This window comes from Echinops telfairi, unplaced genomic scaffold (assembly GCF_000313985.2).
Source record: "Echinops telfairi isolate 266 unplaced genomic scaffold, ASM31398v2 ScPeMD7_3;HRSCAF=10, whole genome shotgun sequence".
NCBI lineage: Eukaryota > Metazoa > Chordata > Mammalia > Afrosoricida > Tenrecidae > Echinops > Echinops telfairi.
In genome coordinates this window covers 14138628-14157550 of record NW_022103899.1, presented here as the reverse complement: position 1 = coordinate 14157550, position 18923 = coordinate 14138628, and the positions used below count along the sequence as shown (strand labels likewise).

At 37.0% G+C, this 18923-nt stretch overlaps 1 protein-coding gene across 9 annotated transcripts in view; it reads right to left on the bottom strand.

The window, feature by feature from the left end:
- Window positions 1-18923, bottom strand: part of GULP1 (GULP PTB domain containing engulfment adaptor 1) — a 210103-nt gene that overhangs the window by 10714 nt on the left and 180466 nt on the right. For all 9 annotated transcript variants that reach the window (XM_045295179.1, XM_045295183.1, XM_045295178.1 and 6 more), the window contains one exon: window positions 3165-3303. In XM_045295179.1, the coding sequence (XP_045151114.1) occupies window positions 3165-3303 (139 nt within the window). The remainder of the gene's footprint in view (window positions 1-3164; window positions 3304-18923) is intronic.

Sequence of the window (18923 nt, the reverse complement as noted above, 5' to 3'; positions counted from 1 at the left end):
ATATAAAGAAAAAAATCCTATTACTAAAACAACACTGAATTAGACTCTTGGATAATCTCATAAATAAAACCTAGATGAACAATCTCTCCACAATTACTTGCTTTATACATAGGTATATGTATATGTTTACACACATATATGACTATCTGTATATATGGCTATAAATACTAAACTTTAATAATCAGAAATATGCAAAGATTAAACTGTAGCAGAGGGCCACTTCATTAATAAAACCTTTAAAACTATTTGACCACCTCCACCTAGACTTTCCAAAGGCACTTCAATATACACACTATAACTCAGCCTTTTCCCCTTCTTTATCACGAGTTTTCAATGTCAGCGACCTTTTACCTAAAACTCTGAATTACAATTGAAGTTAGCCTCTCAGTCACCATCCATGCTGCTGGTCACCAAGTCTTATGGCTCATCCTTCCTCAATATCTTCAAATCTACTCACTTATCTCCATTCATATTCTTACTTGAATAATAATCATCTATAATGGATATGTTACAATTGTCATTTCAAATTTCAGAATCACTCTAATTCTGCATGTGCTACATAAACCCTGTGGAACAAATAGATGAATGAATAATCCAGTGATGAGACCCAAAGAAGTAAAGACAGAGAGAGATAAAGAGATGAGGAAATACTCATGAAGACAAAAATATTCAGTGTGATATCACATTACTAGCAACATGTTCTAAAGCACATGTATATTATGGACTCCTTCCTTGAAAAACTACTTTATATCAGAACAAAATATTTCAAAGTTATTTAAAACATATTGCAACTTCATGTAAAATTTTGGACTATTTAATGAAGTAATTTTTAAAGTATCTAATCTAATACTTTATATTTGCAAATTAATCTTCTAAATTTTGCTCAATATCTGACTTGAGCCATGTACTATGTTAAGCTCTACAGAGAAAAATAAATCAATATAGATCCTGCCATGCATTAAAACTTTAAGCTACAATATCAGAGTTTTATTTTAAATCTATTAAAATAAACTACAGAGGATGCAATAGGACATAAAACATGGAACTTTCTGCTCTACTTTCTCTTTGGTTAGAGTGACTGATTGTGGCCATTGAAAAGCACTCTTTCAGTTTCTGTGAGGCCACTGATCACAAATACAACCACAACACTGAGAATGAGCACCTTCTGAATGCTTTCTCATTCATCAAAAAGAAAGCTGAATGTTTCTTCTAGATCCATCTATTTGCATAAAAGACTTAAGAAGGTAAAACAGAAGAGCAAGGGCCTTATAGCATTCTAATGATCAAGAAAGAGTTCACATATGATTACAAACCAAAATCTCAGCATTTAATATAATGTTTGGTGTGTAAATTTTGAATCAATCAGTCATAGAACCCATAAATTTATATATTTATTTAACATTGTAAATATGGTCTTTGATAAAAATATTAAACCAAATTCTATCAAACATGTAAAAAATAATTAGTACAAGATTTCTTTTGAATGATTAAATTAAAATTAAAAATTAAATTCATAACTCAATAAAAGTAAGTGGTTTGCAGTATGATATAAATAAACCTATATCAAAATATCTTTTTATGAGATTAAAACTGCAAATAGTGTAGGCTTTAATACTATCCTCAAAATTTGAAAATTGAATACAATTAATTGAATTTAGTGTACACACACACACACACACACACACGGAGTACTCCCTCAAAACTGGATTTTTTTTTTCCCTAAAGCTATGTATTTAATTTTTTTTTTTTTAAACAAAGCAACCTTATCACCTTCAAAGTATCTCCATCACACTTAACCACTGGTCAAAATGTGCTTCCATTCTTGGAACCATTTTTCAAACTCATCTGTTTGGATGGCTGACAGCACCTCCCTCATTTTTTTCTTTACCTCTTCTATGTCATCAAATCGTTTTCCTTTTCATGTCCCTCTGCATTTGCAGAAACAAAAAGAAGTTGCCCAGGGTGAGGTCAGGTGAGTAAAGTGCATGGAGCAAGAGAGGCATGTTTGTTCGTTTGTTTTTGCCAAAAACTGGAGCACTGAGATAACTGCATGAGTAGGTAGATTGTTGTGGTGGCAAAACCAGTCCCTTTCTGCCACAAGTCAGGCCTTTTTTGTCACATACTGTTATGCAATCTTTTCAGAACCTCTAAATAGAAAGCTTGAATAACAGTCTGACCTGGTGGAAAGACCTCCAAATGCACCATCCCTTCACATCAAAGAAACAAAAGAGCATCATCTTGATCTTTGATTTCACTTGAGAAACTTTTTTCGAGAGGTGACAATGGCGTCTTCCACTGGTTTGATTGATGGTTGCTCTGGGGATCATCAGAAGAGTCCCTTTTCTCATCACCAGTAATGACCTTGGGAAAAAAATCTGGTGGCTTTGGAGTTGCTCTTTCCAAGCATGGCATGTTTCCATTTGATGCTCTTTCTCCTGTTCAGTCAGACCCCAAGGCACAGATTTCATAGCGACCCTTCTCATTCCTAAATCTGCTGTTAAAATTCACTGAACCGAACTCCAAGATAGTCCAGAAAACTTCCCATTCTCTTCAAAATGCTCCATCATCTTACTTCAAGCACAAGTCACGCATTTTGTTGATGTTTTCATCCAGAACAAGGCCTGTCATCAATCAACATTTCACCCTTTTTGAAACGAGAACCACTCTTACACTTGAGTTTTCCCCATAGCACTGTCCTTGTATGCTATGTTCAACATCACAACAATTTCTGCAGCATTTTTCCTGAGCAGGAAACAAAATTTTACAGAAGCATGCTGTTCTCTTAAATTGGTCATCACAAAAACAAACAAACGAGGTTCAAGCTAAACGGTTTCATGAAAAATTTCACTGTGAACAGAGAGAACCTTCCCCAAGCGACACCACTGGGTGTACTAACTCACAGCGAGTTGCACGATGCTTGCCTAGTGGGAAAAACGCGTACTATGAAAGTTCCTCCCAGTGGAGTTTTTTCCCTTTTTTTTTTTTTTTGGGGGGGGGGGTGCGGGAATAACCCCTCGTTCATGTGTGTGTATCAACATAATTACACTAATCATTAAAATTGGTAGCAAGTATGCTAAGATATAGTTTCATATAAGAGCATTCATTAAAAACATAAAATACACATGAATATAGCAAGAAAATAATAATTGGTTTATAAAGCTTACTAATCTCAGAAGATCTACTAGGTACTGGAGGTGGTTGTGTGCCATTGCGAGTAGGTACTGAAGACTGGGGTGAAATTGGAGAAAATGGAACCATATCAAAGATGTCAGTTGATGGTGACTTGGGAGTCACATTGCTTACCTGCAATAAAATAAATATGAATTAGAGATTGTGTTTCATTTAAATACATTATCATTTAAAATATTTTAAATGTATTAGACATAAAAATTGCTTGACTAATATTAATTTTTCATTTTATTGATCGCATAGTTAAATATTGGAAATTTTATATGGTTCGAAATGTTATGTGGAACAATGTTCAACCACAAGAAATCACTAAACAATTTCTGCAAAATTATTCCCCAAAATGATGGAAAAAATGATGATCATGTTATTCTAGAGTGAATATACAGGAGTACTGGATCTTTTTTTTGTTATTCTAGAAATAAATGGTACTTATAAAAGTATATTATAAATATGTCAGAAATTATTTGTATTAAGTTCAATGTAGTTTTCATAAGATTAAGAATTTAAACACAATTAAATATGAATGACCTGTCTTTGATATTAACTATCTAAAGACAATTGATGAATTTTCAGTATTCAAGAGTACATTTTAATTTTTATTTATAATTACAATGATAACCAACTATTATATTAACTGCATTGTCTTATATTCCTAGAACAGGATTGTATTCAAGTTTTGGGGTAATAAATAGCAACGTTATGAAATTAATAATCACTAAATGTATCACTGAAATAATTGACTTATCTGGGCTGAACCAATAAAGGCAAATAGAGAGAAAGATAATCACAAAGTATCTCAGTATGTAGCCAAGATGTAATGAAAGAATAAAATCAGCACTTTTAGTCTACGGTGTACGTGTTTATGTGTTAATTTTGCCTATGATCTGATCTGACTAGCAATAAAACAGAGTGTATTTCTATTTTAGAGGAAAAGTTGCTTTTCCTATAAGTACGAAGGGATTCACATTAAAGTTAGAGTTCTGAAATATATTTCTTGACCCGTAATTCATAGGTGATCCAGATGATTAAGAGAAATAAGGTTGGGTGGGAAGGTTTGCGATGCAGTTACAATGATGATTAGCCAATGTTTTCTATGAAAGAAATTCATTGGAATTTCCCTTTCCTATTCCTTAGCATTCATTGATCCACCATAAAAGGTATCCAAAAACTTTAAGCAAGTTGTCTTTCACTTCTTTCCACCCACTCAGCAATACTCATCTCCTGGTTTCCATCTCACTCCTCTTTCTTGGATATAAAGATATTCAAACCTTCCTTGTCATTAAATAAACATAACCAACAAACAACAATTCCTTACTCTCTTCCTCTTTCTCTAGGCACTCTCCTGTTTCTCTTCCCTTCAAACTTTAACTCCTTGAAAGATGCATTATATTCTCATCCCAATTTCTGTTTGGTTCACTCTAATCATACAGATCTGGATGCTGCTCATTTTGCACTGAACCCTACTCTTAATCCTTGTTTACTAGAATCTCTTATCATGTAATTTCATCATTGCTATAACTGATGGGCCTGGTACCTTTCCTATTTCATCTGTGTGTGTGTGCAATTAAACAATATCACTCCTCTCTAAGTGAAACTCTCTGGTGTCCAGGAACCAAAGGAAACAAAAATGGAACACACAAAGGCTCCAGATCACATCATGGTAATTTGAAACCTTCTGACATAACTGATTTTTAAATTACTATATGAATGGCATGTTTGATAAAATAAAAGTCCTGTCAGTAGTAAAAGAGCTTCTGCTGAGTAAATTACATGAGGTCTTGGGATGCTGTTCTCACGGACTGGCTTGGGAAGGCCACATTTAGAATGTGGTGGGATTAACTGTGCCAAAGGGAATCTGGAACCAGGCGCGTTGGCTGTAGTGACAGTAATGGAGGAACTAACAAGACAGGGAGAGGAATCATCACTACTCCTCCAGAAGTATCCAATCTATCTTATAGATTATCTATCTATCTATCTATCTATCTATCTATCTATCTATCTATCTATCTATCATCTATCTATCTGCAAGTTTAAAAGTACTGCTACCAACTCATAAAACCTTTTATTAAATAAGATATCAAAACGTGAAGCTTTCATTTCTTGACATATCTTTCATCTGGGTCTATTCATCTCCAAAGGCACTGGCTCCGTCTCTACACTCCTCAATGACATAACACCAAATGTTGCTTCGTGGAATCAAATGTTCTTTGAGCTCTGACAAGAAAAAGAAGGCTGCAGGAGCAAGTGCAGGTCTGCAGGGTTGGTGAGGCTTGCCTTCCCAATGAATTTCTCCTAAGACCGTCCTTGTTACCTTGAAAAAACAACCAAATACCTTATTCTTTCCTGGCCTTTTCCTCATCAACGTCGTTTCGAATTTCTTTAAAAGTCCTTCAAAATAAGCTCCTGTGCCACTATGGTTTATAAGTTGGACTACTAGCTGCAAGGTTGGCAGCATAACCCACCAGCCTCTCCACAGGAGAGAAACGAGGCTCTCTGTTTCCCCGAAGATGGACAGCCTCAGAAAGCCAATATGGCTTCTCTGAGGTAGTCCTCCGGTCCTCTATCAGTGTGTCCTACGGTGGCAGCTTTCCTATGGCTGTGATGCTGGGAGCTGTGCCACTGGCTTTGTAAAGACCACAGGCTCATCCATGTGAACATGTCAGGGGAGCTTCCGAAAGAAAACCACGAATGGAATAAGGAACAGGCTGTCCACTTCTGTACATTATTCACTGAAAAGCTTATGAAAAGGAATGGAACACACTCAGATAAATAGATGACTAGAAAGCAGCTGATTTGGACGGTCTGTCCTTCAGAAACACACTACACCTCTTATGCTGATACTTTTAGATGTCTTGGTGTTTAGGAAGGTGCAAAGGATAAAAAAAAATGATATTAATGGGATTCTCTGACCAGCAATAACATCCTAGACAGAAGCTGATAGATTAAGAGAACCTGTTTTTAATGAGAAGTGTACATAAATGGGGTTTGTGTTGCAGTTTGTAGCTTTTCCTTCAGTACATAGTGGTTGGTATATTTAGGCAATGGCCTAAATGTTTCAACTTTGAGCTCTGCCAAAATTGTACAATGATAAAATGTTATAAAGTTATTTAAATTTCATTAACCAATAATGTATATTTACACAAAACTTTTAAAAAGACGAAATCGTCACTTGGTGATAGGTAAAGGAGTATTAGACTAATGCTAAAATTATAAATTGAGTTTTACTGACAATATAAATATTTGGAACTGTTTTGAAGTATAAATTATGATTGATTTTGCTTATTAATATATGAATTCTACTTATAATTAAACTAATAAAACAAATCCCTTTAAAATGTATTTTTAAAACACAGGCATCTAAATTAAATTTTCCTAATGAAGAGAAAATGTTTTCTCATAAACAATACTATAAAGATGGGGCAACGTAATGGTAAAAATTATACTGGTAAATTTCTATGTATTTTTATACTAATTGAACATAAAAGTTAAAATTTAGGACTTATTTTCAGAATTGCTTTTAAATAATCTTATCAATAAAGACACTAAGAATTTGGAAATTACATCACTATAAATTTCCCCCCCCAATAATCTATATCCATTGTGTGTTTACAGGTCTTACAAGAATACTGCCTGTTAAATTGATATGAATTTAGCAAACAGGAAAATGGAAGTAAGAAAAGACCAAAAGATTCATGGTTAGGACTGAAACAGGGACCTATTGTTTTTGCTATCATATTTGGTTCACTTCCTTAGAATCCTTTCTTGTATAACTAATAATTATGGAAGTGTAATTATGGATAAGTAATCATTTTTGTGAGTACCCAATGTACTTGAACCCATGTTCAGGCTAAAATGTATGCCTTTCAGATTCACATTTAGCTTTTTGTGTAATTCAGTTTTCACAATATACTTTTGTTCATCCTATCCTACTTCAACAGCAGATGAGAAATAAGTAGTGAAGGATAATGGGCAGGCTTGTTTACCCACAAAGAAGTACATGTTTCAAGTTATAATTGTCCTATCAAATGTAATCAGTGACTGTACAGCGGAGTATGTCACTTTATTCAGTAACACTAGGTTTAATTGCAAGGGAGACTTTTATTTTTTGAAGAAAAAAAATTTAACTCAACAATAGAAGTTCCAGAACTCTTTAAGACTACAAAGGACTACAATTTTAGTGATTTAATTTCCTGGCAGCACTCTGGTTTGGTAAAAATCTATTGTAGCCAGAAAAATAAAATGTAAGAACCTAGACATAAGATTCAAAAGGAACAAAATGATTTAGTTTGTTATTCCCACATCATATAATAGAACAATCTTCTGGCGGCATTCATGAGGCTAAGAGGGCAAAATAAACCCTTTTTCTAATATAAATATAGGCAACACAACCATGTGAATCTAATAAATGTAAATCAGATTGTTCCTAGATAATTAGTACCAAATGGTGGGAAACCCAACCTCTAATCTATTGCCAAACCACTAGAACACAGCAAAGAGCAAGCAGCAAAGTCAAGTAATGGAAATTTCTCAGTATCTGACTATGCATATATATTCTAAAATCAGTTTCTAAAACCAGCGAAAACATTAGCACATTCTCAGTATTATATAGTTGTATGTAATATGGGCACTACCAATGGTTATTTTGTTTATCAAAAAATAATCCACGATTGGAGATATGTAAGCAATCTTCTGAGATGGTTTTTTATTTTTGAAGTAACATAAGTCAATCTACAAATAAGAAAAAAATAAAACAATGGTGTGGCTTCATTCATCATACATATGAAGAATTGGTTATAAATTTTAAAAGGATTTGGGACAATATTAAGGATGTATCTTTTTTTTTTTTTTTGCTTTGTAGTGTGGCACATCTTATATACACTTGTTTTCTTTATATAGTACTGTATTATTCCATAATCTCATGCTAGTCAAACTTATACTGAGCAAATACTGATATAAAAAGAATGATATAAAATGATTATAAAAAGATTAAATGCTTCATTCAAGTTCTATATTATGAGTCTAGATCCATTCCTTAATTCCAGATTTATGTATCCAGGCCTATAATAAGCATCTTCAGTTATCATTTCCTTGGCAAAAGTACAAGTAACACAGGCTAAACTGAAATGTTGATTCTTTATTATTCATTCCCATGGGCATCTGTGTAAGAAAAAGACACCCCCAACTACCCAGATGCTCAGGATAAAAACAGAGGGAGCATGCTAAACCCTTTTGTTATTCTCAGAGCCCAACCACCATGTCAATAAATTCTGTACTTTCCACTCTCAAATTGTATCAAGAAATTTGCTATACTTACCTTCACTAATATAATTCTAGTCAGAATCACCCTCTTTCCACCTCTGGACTATTTCCTGTTTGGGGTCTTTATTTTTGTCGCCTTGAAGCCTACTGCCACTATTCAGAAGTCAAATGCCCCCAGCATCTCCTGTTTAAAACCTCCCTGTGTTTCATTAACAACTTGTGATATGCAGATGACACAGCCTGGCTCGCTGAAAGTGAAGACTTGAATCACGTGCTGCTGAAGTTCAAGGACTGCAGTCTTCAGTATGGATTACCACTTAATGTGAAGATGACCAAAATTCTCACAACTGGACCAACAGTAGCCTCATTAAAATGGAGGAAGATTGAAGTTGTCAAGGTTTTCGTCTTGTTTGGATCCACAATCAATGCTCACAGAAGCAGCAATTAAGAGATCAAACAACACATTATGTTAGGTGAATCTGCTGCACAGACCTCTTTAAAGTGTTGAAAAGCAGGAATGTTACTTTAAGTACTAAAGTATGCCTGACTCAAGCCATGATATTTTCAATTCCTTTTTATACTTGTGAAAGTTGGACATTTAATAAGGAAAGGTAAAGAAGAATCTAAGAGTTTGAATTATGATACTGGTATAGAATAATAAAATGCCATGGACTGCTAAAAGAACAAAAAAATCTGTCTTGGAAGAAGTACAACCAGAATGCTCCTTAGTGGCAAGATGGTGAGACTTTGCCTCATGCAGTTTGGACATGTTGTCAGGAGAGATCAGTCCTGAGAAAGGACATCATGTTGGGTAAATGGAGGGTCAGTGACAAAGAGGAAGGCCCTCAACACGATGGAATGACACAGTGGCTGCAGCAGGGGGTTCGAACATAAAACAATTGTGAGAATGGCACAGGACCATGGAATATTTCGTCTGGTGTACATAGGGTTGCTATGAGCCAGACCGACTTGACGGCACCTAACAAGCGTGTCTTTAAAAAGAAAGGAAGAAAGGAGGGAAGCAAGGAAGGAAAGGGAGGAGGGTGGGGTGGAAAGAGGAATGGGTAGAGGGAGGGAGGGAAAGAGAATACAAAACCTTCACCACGGTCCACAAGGTCCTATACAATCTAGACCCTGAATTCCTTTCCAATTTCATTTCCCACTTATATGGCTCTCAGTTATCCAGCTCCAGAAATACAAATCTTGTAACGGCTCCCAGTCTTTTGTGTGTATTTTGTTATTTGAGCCATCTCTTAAGTGCAATCTCATCAGAAAGAGCTTTACTTAATCACTTTCTTTATATTAATCCCACTCTCTTCCGTTTTTCTATATTACACTTTCTTCAATGGTACAAACCAGATTGAATTTTAAAATCTATTTATTTATCTATGTACTTATTACAGCTGAAATTCATTAGCCACTAAATTCAAGGCAACAGTACATTATATGACCTTGCTATATATTTAATCTATGATTTAACAAGCAACAGAAAACTATGAGGGATATATGTAATCAGCAAGTGTGATAAAAGAAGTACAAAGTTAGTATGCTGCTTAACAGATAAGATATGGCATTTAGATATCACTTTAAAACCCCGGCAATGTATTAAACTAGAAAAAACAAAGAACTAAAATGAACACCATGAAACCTTGACAGAACACTTTTTTTTTAGAGAATTTTATTAAAAGTTTGAACCTAAAAATTACTCATCTTCACAATGAATCATGATGACAAATTCACAGTGACATAGACTTTACTTAATGACATCGATGGACCACAGTTTCCAGAACTGTTGCTTGCTTATGTGGCACTATTCAAAATGAGAAGAAACAGCTATAATTATTCAATGATAATTGGAACTTGGAATGTATGAAGTACAAATATAGGAAAATTAGAAGCAGTCAAAAATGATGTGGAACTTATAAAGATTAATACCCTAAGCATTCGTGAGCTGAAATGGACTGCGGATGGTCACTTTGAGTTGGACACTCCTGGTTTGCTGTGCTGGGAATGACAAACTGAAGAAGAATGGCGCTTTATTCCTTGCAAAAAAGAAGAGTTTAAGATCCAAATTAGAGTACAAAGCTATCTGTGAGAGGATGATATTCATATGCTTACAAAGAAGTTCAGTTAATACAATTATTTTACTATTTTATGCACCAATTACTAAAGACAGGAAGAAAGTGAAGAAGTCCATTAAGTTTTCCAAAATGTTTGGACATTTCAGAAAACGTCCAAACATGCAATCATGATGTGTTGATAATTATAATTAATGGTAATTGGAATGTAAAAGTTAGAAATGAAGAGGAAGGCTTAGAAGCTGGAAACTATCTCCCTGTTGAGAGAAATGGAGCCAGAAATCCTGATAGAAGTATGCAAGATCAGCGATTTATTGCTTACAAATACCATCTTTCAAGAATCTGCTGAGTGTTTCTCCAACTGAAAAAAACTAAAGAAAAAATTCAAGCTTAGGGTTGGAAATTGAAGTATTCTGTGAGCAAAAGATTATATGATGCAGCAAAGTTCCAAAGAAACAGAAAGAATATACAAAGTCGCTGGAATGGAAAGAATTAGTCTATGTTCAACCACACCAGGAGGTAGCATATGACCACGAACCAATGGTACGAAAAAAGTCCAAGGTGCACTGACAGTTTGGACAAAAATAAGGCTCTATTAACTGACCGTACACCAATGATATGTTTCAGCAAACTGACATAACAAAGAAAGTGTTCACTTATCTAGGCCAAGAAATTTAAAAGAGAGTTACCTGCCCAACCAACTAGAAGAGATTATATTTGTGCTTATTCCAAAGAAAGGTAACCAAACATACTATGGGAGTTATTGAACAATATCACGCCCAAGTAAAAGTTTGCTGAAGTTAATTCAAAAGGCAGCTGTTAGAAATACAGGGTGGCTCAGGAGACACCAAATGTAGATATCATGGCAAACATATTGCCTGCACAAAGAATGACTATGCAAAGGCTTTTAACTGTGTAGATAATAATTATGTATAAAGTGAAAAATGTAAATTATGAGACCTAATTGTACATGTGACAACCGTCCATAGACTAAGAAGAAGCCATGCAAGTAGAGTAAGGGAATATGGAATGGTATAAACTTTGGAAACGTGTCCAATCATAATTATTAGATACATATGTTGAGCCCCCAAATTTGACTATATGAAGAAAGACACATTAGTATTGGAAGACCACAACCTGCAATATGCAGGTGAGTCAGCCTTGTTTGCTTAAAGCCACGAGTCCTTCAAGCCCTTACTGATAGTGAGGAAATCAGAGACTACAACTTTCAGTATGAGTTTTAACTCAATGTAAAGAAAACCAAAGCCCTCATAACAGGACCAATAGAGAACACCATGATAAACAGAAAAAGAGATTAAATTTTCAAGGATTTAATTTTGCTGGGATCCACAATCAAATTCCATGGAAGCAGTAGTGAAAACACCAAACATGAAAAACAAACAAACCAACTCACTGCCATTGAATCAGGTCTGATTCACAGTGACCCTACAGGACAGAGTCAAATTGCTTCTGTGGGTTTCCGAGACTTTAACTCCTTCCTTACAGTAGCAGAAAGCCTTGCCTTCTTCCCATGGAGCAGCTGGTGGTTTTGAACTGCTGACCTTGTGGCTAGCAGCCCAGTGTTGTTCCCTAGTATGCCACCAGGACTCCTAAACAGTGCTTGACATTGGGCAAATCTACTGGGAGAGACTTCTTTAGGGGGCTTAGTACAAAGATATCCTAACCAAAGCTGTGGTGTTTTCAATTGCCTCGTAAGCATGTGAAAGTTGGACTGTGATAAGGAAGATCAGAGAAGAATTATGGTGTTGGCACATAATACTGAATATCTAACGGACTGCCAAAAGAATGATCACATCTGTCTTGAAGAAAGAACAGCAGGAACACATCTGGGTAAGACTTTGTCTCATGTTGTTTGATCATGCTTTCAAGCGAGCTCAGTCCCTGGTGAATGAAATCATGCTCATTAAGCTAGAGGGTCAGCAAAAAAAGAGGCAGACTTTCCCCAAGATGGACTGAAAAAGTGGCTGTAACAATGGATTCAAACAGAACAATTGTGAGGGTCCTGAAGAGTGAGAACTCATTCACGCGTACTCTAACAAGAACAATAAGAAAGATGACTAACTCTAAGTAAGACTGTATTTTAGTAATGGATGATTGGGTTCCTTTTAAATATTTTCTGTAGGAGCCCTGGTAGCATAGTCTTATGCATTGGTCTGTGATACACAAGGTTAACAGTTCAAAGCCATCAGCTGCTCCTCAGGAGACTGTTGAGACTTGCTATTCCCATTAGAGTTGCAGTCTTGGACACCCACAGGGGCAATACTGCCCTGTCATATAGAGTCACTAAGAGTTGGCAGCGACTCGTCAATGAGTCCAGCCTAACTATTTTGTTGTTGTCGTTGTATAGATAGACACATTCAATTTGGGGGCTATTGCTAGGAAAAACATCATGCCACTCTGTTGTCACTGAAAGAAATTTTACCAAAAATATTTTTGGCAAAACACTTCATTGCTTCTCAGATTTGACACTTTCTACTTATTTATTCACTATAAGAAAAAAGAGTACACTTTTGTACTAGTAATTTCCTTTAAAACATTTATTTATGTATTACTATTAATGCCCCTAATTCCCAAAATTCCATTCAGAACTTTTATTTTCTCGCTTCCCCAGAGCGATTTTAAATCTGAGATGAAGGCTTCCTTTATTTTCTTCGACCAGCAATTGCTTAACGTGGAATGTACTGTGTTTGATAAGAAAATCCTATCATTTTAGAAATTCTGCTTATATATTGGTATTTATGGACCAAATTGCGAAGCAGTGTTATATCATTTATAGAGAACTACACTTCAGAATTGGCACTTTATATATGGTAAGGGGTTATCTCTGAGTGAATTATGAAAATTCGACTTTCCGTGAAATCAAAATTGGTCTTGGGCTGACTAGTTGTGAAGAATCGTTTATCTTTTTTTTTTTTTTTTTGGCGGCACCGCTGGGAGAAGAATCGTTTATCTTGTGTTATTTTTTTCTTTTCACCATACCACACGAAAGCTCTTTAATTTGCATATCAGTTTTAGTGGAAATCATGTATTGTTATTAGTTTTAATATTTTCTCCATTCATACATGAATTGCTGCCTTACATTCTGTAAGCACACTGTTGGGAAGGGCACCACTGTGGGAACAGTCTACCCTTCACTTCCTCAGAACTGAAAACAGACAAGAGAAACCTGCAGTTGGGTCCAGTTAGGAGGATGGTTTAGATCAGAGGTTCCCAACCTCCCTAAAGCCGCGAACCCTTTAATACACTTCCTCATGTTGTGTGACTCCCTAACCAGGAAATTATTTTAGTTGCTACTTCATATCTGTCATTTTGCTACTGTTATGAATCGGGCAACCCCTGTGAAATGATCATTCGACCCTCAAAGGAGACGCAACCCACAGGTTGGGAACCGCTGGCTTAGCTGAAGACACCGTTGTATTCACTTATAACCAAGACTTGCCATATGAGTGAAACGAATACAAAGAACAGCTTTGCGATATAGAAAATCAAATGGAAGGTTGAAGTATATGTTAATATGCGAACAGTGAGGACAAAGAGATTCACAAATCAATTCCACCTTGTCTGCTAATCATGCGAAGAGTGATCATTTAGGGACCGCAGTAAGCAGTATCCCAGGTTGAGAAGCACAGGAACTCAACTTCATGAGAAGCACAGCTGGAGGCAGGTACACTGTGTAACCACACAGGAAAGAAATAGATAAAAGGTACGTTGGGTCTGAACAAGCCCAGGAGGGTGACAAGTGGGACCACAGCATTGAGGAAACAGAGGAAAGTGCTACTGAAACAAAGTGAGGCAGATGGAAGGATTGGTGCCTCTGGACAGTGGAGAGATAAGACAGGATAATATAAGACTGGAACTTCTGTGATGGGGTAAAGGTCAAGTGTAGGTACGTAGGCAAGAGTTCAGGTGTCTCTGGTAAGCACAGAGACAGGAGGCAGTTAGGGAACAGTGATAAGACTACTTATCACTGAAGGTGCCTGCCTGTTTAGACAAGTATTCCCATTGAACAATAAAACCATAAAGTAACATTTAGAAGTCCCACCCACACATGTGCCCCATACCGCCTTCCTTTACCCCTCCCATTTGAGCAGAATCTACCCATTGACTGGTCACATAGCCTGCAAGGCACAATTGTGCCTGGCTCCCATGCACATGGTAGGGAACTACCATGGTGACATTATCCCACACCCTACCTGCTATTCTGCAAGCTGTACATACATATTCTGAACCCTACTGCCTTCCTCACAATTGTGACAATAATCTTTGGGTAAAGAGTTCATCTCACCCTTTTGTGTAGCACTGCATCCTTGGGACCACAAAGTGGCCTGTTCTGCTCTCCAGAGCTCAACTAACTGCTGTCTCTCAGGAGCTACAGAAGGATCCTGGCCATGAGACACTTGACACCTCACTTTGGGGAAGGGATTTCTTATACCTTTAACAGTTGTTGAAAGGACAGCAGATGTGCTTAATGACAGAGGATCTCCATGTGTAGAAGCCACACCAAGGAATTCAAATCCAACCAACCGCCACCCGCAAAGTCATACATAGACCAATATCAGAAAACAGCAATTAAAATAGTATAAAAGAAACTGGTAACCTAAACAGAAAAGGAACAATTTAATATCCTGATATATCAATACAAAACAAAAATAAAGAGAAACAAACCAACAAACATACTGTCAATAAAGAAGTATATAAATAAAGAAAACCTTAATTTCTTGAAGACAGCAATCAATTACAAATCATATGAAGACACCAGAAAGGAAAGCCAATGATCAAAATGAAAAGAGACAAAAAATTTCACTGTGCAAGAATTGATAAAAAAGGGATCAGGTATATAAAGCATCATCAGAACAAAAAATCTTACCATAGTGAATGATGGGGGGAGTGCGGAGTGGAGACCCAAAGCCCATTAGTAAGCCACTGGAGATCCCCTTGCAGAGGGGTCTTGGGGAGGAGACGAGTCAGTCAGGGTGTGATGTAACAACGATGAGAAATACAACTTTCCTCTAGCTCCTAAATGTTTCCTCCCCGCTCCCACTACCATGACTCGAATTCGACCTTGCAAGTCTGGCTAGACCAGAGGATGTACACTGGTACAGACAGGAACTGAAAATCCAGGGAATCCAGGGCGGATGAGCCCTACAGGACCAGTGGTGTGAGTGGCGAAAAAGGGAGGGTAAAGGGAGAATGGGTAGGAAAGAGGGAACCGATTACAAGGAACTATATGCAACCTCCTCCCAGGGGGGCGGACAACAGAAAAGTGGGTGAAGGGAGACATTGGACAGGGCAAGATATGACAAAATACCAATTTATAAACTATCAAGGGCTCATGAGGGAGGGGGGAGCGGGGAGGGGGGGGGAAAATGAGGACCTAATGTCGGGGGTTTAAGTGGAGAGAAAATGTTTTGAGAATGATGTACAAATGCAGTTTACACAATTGATGTGTGTATGGATTGCAATAACAGTTGTATGAGACCCTAATAAAATGTTTAAAAAAAAAATAGGGCTCTAAAGAGATCAGGGAAAACCTGGGAAAAATAATTCAAGAAGTCTGGACAACAACGTGAGATCAAAATGACGAACTACTATGGAAAATCGGGCAGTACCTCCTCAAGAAATTAAAACCAGAACTCCCTAGTGGTCCTAGCTGGCTTGATGCCACCTAACAACAGCGACCCCCACGTCCAAGTATCAACTGTCAAGATCCAGCAGAAGAAATAGACAGAGATATGCATGCCTACTGTTCAAAATAAGAAAAGAGGACACAAAGTGCTCATCAATTAATAAACAAACTACAGAATATACATGCAACAGAATACTACAGTCATAGAGGAAGATGTCTTTAAAATATCGCATATGGTGGATGAACCTTGAAGACTGAATTAAATTAAATGGGTCAATCACAAATTAAAAGTATAATAATAATAATACTTTTGATAATAATAATAATACTTCATCATAAATGTGCAGTGATCAAGCCTTATTGGTGGTTACCAGGAATGGGTGGAGATTCCGGGGGGCAGGGATATCTCTCTAGATAGTAGACACTTCATATCTTTTTCATGACAGAAAAGGTAACTCAATATGGGAGCAGCTTATCCAAGATAAGTGATTTCACCAAGATATACACAAAACAAAAAGATGCTTAGGTAAAGGTTCAAACATCTTTTTATCTTGTATACATCTTGGTGACCTCATTTATCTTGGACTGGTGGCACAGTAGGCTACTCATTGGGCTGCTAACCACAAGGTCTGCAGTTTGAAAGCACCAGGTGGTCCTCAGGAGAAAGAGGTGACATTTTACTTCCATAAAGATTTACAGTCTCAGGAACCTACAGGGGCAGTTCTACTCTGTTGTCTAGGATCGCTATGAGGAGGAATCGAATTGGTGGCAAAGAGGTGAGTTGAATTAGCCAGATGCTATGACATATTTAATTTTGCAATGGCAGCAACAACATCAAAAGATACAAGAATAGCCAAAAAAATAGGCTACTAGGGTGCCAGTTCACATACAAAAGGGCCTATACAAACAAAACAAGTTTAAACATGTTTCTGTGGTCAGTGGATAGCTGCAGACAAGTTCCCTCAATAATACACGAGGGTGCTTTAAAAAAAAGTCATGATAATTTATGAATTATTATTATTATTATTGTTTCATGTCTTACATTGACTGCTGTCTCCCTTCACCCACTTTTCTGTTGTCCATTCCCCTGGGAAGGGGCCATACGTCGATCATTGTGATTGGTTCTCCCTTACTCCCCTTCCCCCTTTCCTTCCCTTCCTAGTATCTCTACTCCCATTATTGGTCCTGTGGGATTTATCTGTCCTAGATTCTCTGTGGTACAAGCTCTTATCTGTATCAGTGTACATATTCTGGTCTAGCCAGATTTGTAAGGTAGAACTGGGGTCATGATAGTAGTGGGGGGTGGAAGTATTAAAGAACTAGAGCAGCGGTCCTCAACCTGTGGGTCGTGACCCCTTTGTGGGTTGAATAACCCTTTCACCAGGGCCGCCTGATTCATAACAGTAGCAAAATTACATTTATGAAGTAGCAATGAAAATAATTTTATGGTTGGGGGTCACCACAACATGAGGAACTGTATTAAAGGGTTGTGGCTTTAGGAAGGTTGAGAACTGGACTAGAAGCAAGTCGTGTGTTTTGTCAGTGCTATACTGCACCCTGATTGTCTCGTCTCCTTCTTGTGACCCTTCTGTAAGAGGATGTCCAAATGTCTACAGATGGGCTTTGGAGCTCCACTCTGCACTGCCCTCATTCACACTGATACGATTTTGTTCTGTTTTGGGTCTTTGATGCCTGATACCTGATCCCATCAACACCTCATGATCACACAGGCTGGTGTGCTGCTTCTATGTGGACTTTTTTGGTTCTCAGCTAGATGAATGCTTGTTTATCTTCAAGGCTTTAAGACCCCACATGCTATATCTTTTGATAGCCAGGCACCATCAACATTCTTCACATTTACTTATGCACCCATTTTGTCTTCAGCTATTGTGCCAGGGAAGGTGAGCATCAAAGAGTGCCGGGTTAGTAGAACACAGTGTTCTTGCATTCAGGGAGTACTTGAGTGGAGGCCCAATGTCCATGTGCTGCCATAATACTTAACATATAAACATATGTACATATATAAATGTATTTACATATATAGATGCCTGTGGTTCATGCAGGAGGGGGGGTGGGGGAGGGAGGAAAATAAAAAGAAGGAACTGATACCAAGGGCTCAAGTAGAAAGAAAATGTTTTGAAAATAATGATGGCAACATATGTGCAGATGTGCTCGACACAATGGATATATATATAGATTGTGATAATAGCTGTATGATCCCCCAATAAAATGATTAAAAAATAGAAAGGGCAAATAATAACCAGGAGAGAAGTCAAGCTATTAGAAGTTAGATAAGGTATTTAAATTGTTAAATACAAAAATGGTGATCTGAAATGTAAAACCTCCTATCTAATTAAAAATAAAACTTTTTTTTAAATGTCCAATTAAAACAGTAGCTTCCACGGAGACTGGTTAGGCTTATTTTACTCAAGCCAGAGAAGTCAGCTCAGAAGGTTATGAAGACTGTGCCTGAGGCTTCTAAATGGGGTCATCTAGTGAGATTTTCTAGAAAGACACAGGACAATCCTGAGGACTGACTAGGTAGGAGTTTAAGAACTGGGAAAACTGAAATGGTGAGGAAAAGTCCAGTACTGTTGCTGTGAGGAATTTTTCCATCATGACTCACATCAAGGGTAGAAAGGTTGATCTTATAAGAATCCACTCAAGTACTCCCTCAACACAAGAATACTTTCTTCTAGTAAATTGGCATTCTATGATGCTCACCTTCCCGACACAACCGCTGAAGACAA